Raw genomic sequence first — 6,803 nt, forward strand, 5'->3', positions numbered from 1 at the left:
CCCAGTCATAAAACATTAAAGCAAAAAAATATGAAGCAAAATCAGATCCTGCTGTTTGTGAGTCTGACAAGTCGTCAACAGGAATTTGTGTCACATCGATTTTGCAGTTATTTTAGTGATTATCTTACATAATTTTTTTTGTTGTTTTGCAGTTGTTGTTTTTTTTTGCTTTTTCAAACAACCAACCTGCTTCATCTTCCCTCGGATCAGTCCACGGAGCTCCTTCATCAGCTTCGTCTTCTGCTCTGTGTCACATTTCTTCCTGTTGACCCAAATATCAGCCATCAGTTGGAATCAGGAGGAAACCCAGCTGACCTTTGACCWCCTCTCTGAGAACGCCATACCTCCGGAGATTCCCCCACACTGCTTTGCAGCGGCTGATGATGTCGAACATCTCCTTCCTCTCCGCCTGCTGCCGGTTGTTCTTCAGCTCTCTCTTCTTCTCCAGTCGCTTCTTCTTCAGCTCTTCTTCTGTGGCTGGCRGCTTTTTGCTGCTCTTCTGCCTCTTCGCCGCCGGACCTGATCGTAGACGCAGACACGACTCAAATGCTGTCGTCCAACAAAAATAAAACACAACAACAAGGATGTAAGCTCACCGCCGCCCCCTTCTGGCCGTTTCCTCTTCTCAGTTTTAGAGAAACTTTGTTTTCTGCCATCGTTTGGTTTTCCTGGTCTGCTCTTCTTCTCTGTGTTCTTGTACGGTTTGAAGGGTTTTTTCGCTCCAGGTTTCCCTCCGAATTTGGTTCCAACTGAGTCTGGAATGAGTCGACAAGCTGAAGCCCAAGTATAAGAGTTTAACTCCTGTTAATGTGACACACGTCTCACCTTTTCCTTTTCCTTTTCCTTTGAATGATGGTTTTCGTCCAGCCTGAGAGGAGAACGGTTTTTGGGGTTTGGCTTCCATGTTGACGTGGGATCCAAGGAAATGCTGACAGGAAACCAGGAACAAAATTCACCTGCAGGTTCATCATGTAAACACAGTTTAACCCAAAGCAACAGATGACTGAAGGAATGTTTCACTGGTTCGGGTTTAATTAGCCTGTTAACTTGTTGGCTTAGAGACGGAATCATTCAATCTGGATCTCAGGAAGAGTTTTGGTTTTAAAGTGTAGAGTTCTTGTAAATAAATAAAACATCTTCAAATTATATCTTTTTTCTGTTCCAAGAAATGAGATAGACGTTTAAAATGTTACATTTCTAAGGTTTTCAGCTCATTTWAAAAWMATTCTTTAAATTAGAAACACAGACTTTATGGTATATTTCTAGGAAGTAATTTRGATGRATGGAAAATCATATCAACAGTCTTCAGTCAGAGGACTCTTCAGATTTGTTGTAAAACTGACTGCTACAGGAGATCCTTCCTGCCCAAAGCGGCACCATTCACAACTCYTTGAAATACTTTGATACCACGAATSACTTCAACATTTAATTTCCTTTAGTGATAAAATATTTTTCGATTAAATATTTAAAGAGCCACAACATGAAGTTTGTTTCACTTCCTTTAACTTTATTCTCATCGCAGATCGTCTGAGCAGAAAATATTTCCCGTTTTAAACAGCTACATCCACAAYATACATTTGAATATTTATCAACAAATAACATTAAGAAGTAGAGACAAAAAAATAAATATTGATTTTTGTCGCTGTGTCGAAGCATAAAACTAAGTAACGTCTTTGATTGAGAAATCCATCGGTAGACATCAACACTTTGAATAAAATCGTGTCCTRTAACCACATTGTGCTTCTTCTGTCGCTTTCTAACCATCAGTGTAAACACAGAGAATAGTTTACGACATATTACAACTGAAAATAACACATTATTGAACATTTTCAAGGAATAACTTACAGTTCAGCTGCACGACACGTTGTTTCAACTCCGTCCCATGCGTCTTGTTGTCGTTCCGGTTTACGACAAAGCCGTAAGTCATGTGTCGTTGTCGTAAAATGTGTCTACCTTCATAGAAAGAGAGTTTAAAGCTTCCATTCTGCTTTTGTCATTTGTTTGTACGCTTTAATATTCTAAAATGCGCCCAGATAACGATAAAAGTGCCAAATCCAACCCTCTYTCCCCATCCTGTATCTTTATTTCTGTTGGTATGAAAGGAGCAGACTAAAATCTAAAAATATTTATGTATTATGTTTAGAATGTTTTTATCAAGTGCAATATTGGTTCATTTATTTTATCTATGCGAGTTTTTTTCGGTTTCAGTGTCCGGGTTTGTCTTTTTCGTGGAGAACTACATTAACCAGAATGCTTTGCAAACATGGAATTGCATTATTTTGTTGCCTGGCAACGCGTCAACAAGCAGGGAGAAGTGCAAGAGGTTATCTATAAATATTAAACGGCTGACAGAAAAAAACATATCGACTAAATAAATTAGCTTTTAATTGATTTTTTTAGTTTTTTAGGTTAAGAAATCTTGAAAATTTGTCATTAAATTTTTTTTCTCACAGGAACGACACCATGTCGAAGGAAGGCGCAAGTTCAGGTAGTGAAGAAGGTGAACAGGCTGAAAACACATCGTCCTCCACACAGCAACACACTGAAGGTACTTCAGACTCTGTTGCTGTCTCTTAGCGTCCCAACCGTTTCACACGTTTAACAAAAAATTATTTGACAACACATTTATTTAATTAAAGGGACCGTCTTCATTCTAACCAAGCAACAGAAGGTAAACAGTGACGTTAATACGGAAGYTAAAACACTAACTTGTTTGTTTTATTTTTTACTGTTAAATTCCTGTGGACACTTTGAAATTATGTTAAATTTATATTATAGTGGCCTGACTGCTGCGTTCCCTGCAGTCAGAACTCGGAGATGGCAATGACGTCACACGGGATTCCAATATGGCGATGCCCAAGTAGCCACTGAAGATCATTTTACAAGCGAGCGKCACTTTTAATTTTCTTTAGTTTAGAGTTGCAAGCACTACATGTAGCTTTGATTTTATACACATTACAAGGGTGTCAGTAAAAGCAAGGGGCGGCCATATTSKATCTTGAAACCAGCGTTTGAAAAAATTCTGAGACTTTCCGRGGGAGAAGTTCAAATCTGGGGGTCTTTCAGTTGATTTTTCTGATTGAGAACCAAGAATTTCTGACCTACAGCTACAAAAACAATGGCTATTAGYCGTCGCCATATTGGAATCCCAACTTCTCCACCACAAGCTTTTTTTACAACTTCCTATTAGGACTATGATACATTTTCACCAATAGAACTTCAGTAATTTTCAAGAATAATTTATTACGTGTCAAAGCTATCCAAACTAAAATCTGAATTTGACAAAGGTGATAAAAAATAGTGATGTGAAGTTAGTTGAAAAGCAGTCTCTCTGTTGTGACACAAACGGTGTGAATGTGGATGTTCGCTCCGTGACCCAGGAGACGGTGCTGAAGGCCCYGAGGTTCCGCCGGAGCCCAGCGAGAAGCTGGAGAACGGTCTGCCTGAAGACATGTTCTACAACTACGAGGAGCTTCACTCCAGACCCACCATGACCCCCGACTCAGAGATCCCAGAGAACCTGCTGCTCTTCTCGTATCYGCACCTCTCARCCCAGAGCGAACTACAACTACTACAACTAAAACACCAACTACACACACAGCCCAGCACAAACAACAGCTACTCAAAYAACAACTACTAAAACTACACACACTGCCTGCTATTTTACACCASTTTGTTTAATTTTTCTAGATAATTAAGAAATTACTGTAAAAAACTTTGTTTCTTTCTTTCTTGTTCATATTTAAATCTCTCACTAATCTGTCCAGTTTTTCCAGGTTAATGTTCATGAATCATGTGAGTCCATCTGGAACACCTCTCCTCCTCCCTGTCCTCTCCTTCTCCACTCTTCCTCTCTCCTCCTGTTCTCCTCCTTGACTCCTTCGCTCCTCCAGCCACTCGTTCGGCTACGACAGCAGTCGCAGGTCCAACCTGAGGCTGCTGGACGAGACGACGCTGCTGTTCATCGCAGGAAACCTGCTGGTGGTGCTGGACATCCCCACCGGGAAGCAGACGTACCTGCGCTCCTGCAGCGGCGGAGGAATCGGCGGCATCGCGGTCAGGAAACTAAACTTTTAACTTAGAAAAAAAATCACATTATGTGATGGTTCTGTTTTTAAGTATCTTAAATCTTAAAATGAAATTAATCCATTCTGGATTCCCAGGACTAACGATTGAATCGTTTATTTTCTGGACCTTTAGTCATGAATCTAGTAACAGCTTTCACCGCCTAAAATACTGTGAAATACAGAAAAAAACAACCGAGTATTAGGGCCATTCAGATAGAAAATATAGAACTAAATCYATGCCAAAAATCTAGAATTTGGTTGAAAAAAAGTCTGATGTTTTGAGATTAATCTCTCAAATTTTTGAGGAAAAATAAAAGGAAATTTCTCTGTCTGAAGTAAAACAAAATGGCTGCCTAGAAACTTAGATTAATCTCTGAAATTTTATAGAAAAGACTTTGAAGTTTCAATTTTACAACTTTTGGAAATTTCAAAAATAAACAATTCGAAATTTTGAGATTAAGAAATTACTAGAAAAAAAAATAATTTTTAGATTAATTGCAGAAATTTTCTAGAAAAAAACAAGAAAATTTCAGAACTCYAAAAGTCAATCTTTTCTTTATTTTTGGAAATGTTCTGAGTTTCAAAAAATTGAAAATCATAAACTTCCAAGTGTTTTCTAAAGAACTTTTGAGATTAATCTCAAAATTACTGAGTTTTTTGATGAAATCCCTGCTACGTTGTYTTTTAAAAACCCAAACTTAAGCTGYTCTTCTCTGTGTTTGCAGGTTCATCCAGCTGGAGGGTTTTTTGCTGTGGCAGAGAAAGGAAAAAATCCTTTCATCTTAATCTATGAATATCCTTCACTCAGGCCGTTTCGCATCCTCAGAGGTAAAYATACTTTCCCATAATGCTCCCTGTGGCKGCGCTCGGTGCTCAGTGTGAACGTGTCCAGGCGGAACGGAGCGCATGTTCAGCTTCGTGGACTTCAACACGGACGGCAGCCTGCTGGCCAGCGTGGGCGGCGCCCCCGACTACATGCTGACGGTGTGGAACTGGAGGCAGGAGGAGGTGATGCTGAGCTGCAAGGCCGTCTCCCAGGAGGTTTACCGGGTCAGCTTCTCCCCACACATCCCGGGTCTGCTCACCTCCTCCGGCTCCGGACACATCAAGTACGCAGCAAACCCGACCAGCTCACAGCGCAGTTCAGCTTTCTGCCTCTAGGTGGCTTTCAAAGGACACTAGGAAGGCTATTTTGATGAGAAAAACCAAAATAATTCATAATCTAATGCAAATATTTAAAAACCAAGTTATAGAAAATTAATAGATTAAGAGATCCAGGAACATTGTCACAGATTTCAATAAAGTTTGCAGATTTTTATGACTGGAAAGACTGTGGATCTCTGCTGCTCCTCCAGAGYCCCGACTTTCAAYAAGAAAACACGTAAATTAGTTCAGATTAGGAAATTATTCTGTTTTCCTCTGAGGCTGAAAGAATCCCAGCAACAATCAGCAATGATCCAGATTTGATTTGTTTGTTGTTTTGTTTCTTTCTGTCAGGTTTTGGAAAATGGCGGAAACCTTCACAGGTCTTAAACTGCAAGGAATCATGGGACATTTTGGGAAAACTGCATCGACTGACATTGAGGGCTACGTGGAACTTCCTGATGGAAAGGTGAGGACGTTGCTCCTGAAAGAACCTGGAATTCCTTAAAAGTGACCTGTTAGGAAAATTTCAGATTTTGCACATTTTGTTCTTCCATTTGGGCTTCTAATGATTCTGAAAACGGCTCAAGCATTTACAAACACCATCCAGGCGGTTTTGGCAATAAGTTCATTAAATTTTTTTTTTGTTTGTTTGATTTGGTGTCTGAAAAATGAGCCGTTTGAAAAACCTCCTGATTGTAAGATCCCAGCTCGTTACCTAGCAACCGAAGCTGAGTTCTGATTGGACAGCCGGTTTTATGTGGTGTACGATGGCAGCTGGAAAATACAAGTGTTTTATTGTAGACTTACCATCCAGAAACTACTTGCTGCATGCTTGTTGTTTGTGCACGAGACGCCACTTCTGCTTTTCAAGGACGTATAGTTAAATGTTAACCAGCCGCTTATTTGGATTTAAAGTGATAAGGTGCGTTAAAGCAGATTAAAATGCAGATCTGAGCAGGTAGTAGAGTGTGTCTCCCTGTTAGGTTATGTCGGGCACAGACTGGGGCAACCTGTTGCTGTGGGAGGGCAACACCATCCGGATGGAGATCACGCGTATGGAGGGGCGGAGCTGCCACGTCGGGGTGGTCCAGCCCTTCACCCTGGAGGACGGGCAGCTGATGACGTTCGGTGCGGACGGAGCCGTGCGGGTAAAGAGGGCGTGGAGGTAAACCCGGTGAGGGGGCGATCAGACGGCTGACGCTGCGTCTCTGACTGCAGAGCTGGGACTTTGAGAAGATCAACATGGCCACCATGAGCGACAGCAGCAGCCACTGGTTCGAGTTGGAGCCCATCAACGAGCTGCTGGTTGGCTACAACGTCTGCGTGACCTCCATGGTCCGGACCTACGTGCCCGACTCCTTCATGTGGTTCGCTCAGGTCAGACCGCGCAGCCATGGCAACCAGGGTAACCATGGCAACACTCAGGTCCACTCAGTCCTCAATGTCTCTGCTGCTTCACAGGATTCAAACGGAAGCATCTGGAAAGTGGACCTGTCCTTCACCAACACCGTGAGTCCATCCATCCATCCATCCATCCATCCATCCATCCATCCATCCATCCATCCATCCATCCATCCATCCATCCATCCA

At 41.6% G+C, this 6,803-nt stretch overlaps 2 protein-coding genes across 2 annotated transcripts in view; one reads left to right on the forward strand and one right to left on the reverse strand.

The window, feature by feature from the left end:
• pum3 (pumilio RNA-binding family member 3) overlaps positions 1-1,942 on the reverse strand; it is a 9,992-nt gene extending 8,050 nt beyond the window's left edge. Inside the window, exons 1-5 of the mRNA XM_017307725.1 lie at positions 1,846-1,942; positions 826-956; positions 597-755; positions 345-519; positions 183-262 (exon numbers count right to left, since the gene is read on the reverse strand). Of these exons, the coding sequence (XP_017163214.1) occupies positions 183-262; positions 345-519; positions 597-755; positions 826-904 (493 nt within the window). The 5' untranslated portion in view covers positions 905-956; positions 1,846-1,942. The remainder of the gene's footprint in view (positions 1-182; positions 263-344; positions 520-596; positions 756-825; positions 957-1,845) is intronic.
• Positions 1,943-2,184: 242 nt separating this feature from the next.
• The window catches only part of cfap44 (cilia and flagella associated protein 44), a 26,065-nt gene continuing 21,446 nt past the window's right edge, over positions 2,185-6,803 (forward strand). Inside the window, exons 1-10 of the mRNA XM_008424558.2 lie at positions 2,185-2,323; positions 2,454-2,548; positions 3,381-3,534; positions 3,894-4,056; positions 4,793-4,895; positions 4,960-5,176; positions 5,565-5,679; positions 6,197-6,361; positions 6,432-6,590; positions 6,675-6,722. Coding sequence (XP_008422780.2) covers positions 2,464-2,548; positions 3,381-3,534; positions 3,894-4,056; positions 4,793-4,895; positions 4,960-5,176; positions 5,565-5,679; positions 6,197-6,361; positions 6,432-6,590; positions 6,675-6,722 — 1,209 coding nt within the window. The 5' untranslated portion in view covers positions 2,185-2,323; positions 2,454-2,463. The remainder of the gene's footprint in view (positions 2,324-2,453; positions 2,549-3,380; positions 3,535-3,893; positions 4,057-4,792; positions 4,896-4,959; positions 5,177-5,564; positions 5,680-6,196; positions 6,362-6,431; positions 6,591-6,674; positions 6,723-6,803) is intronic.

The sequence above is a fragment of the Poecilia reticulata genome, linkage group LG12 (genome assembly GCF_000633615.1).
Source record: "Poecilia reticulata strain Guanapo linkage group LG12, Guppy_female_1.0+MT, whole genome shotgun sequence".
Lineage (NCBI taxonomy): Eukaryota > Metazoa > Chordata > Actinopteri > Cyprinodontiformes > Poeciliidae > Poecilia > Poecilia reticulata.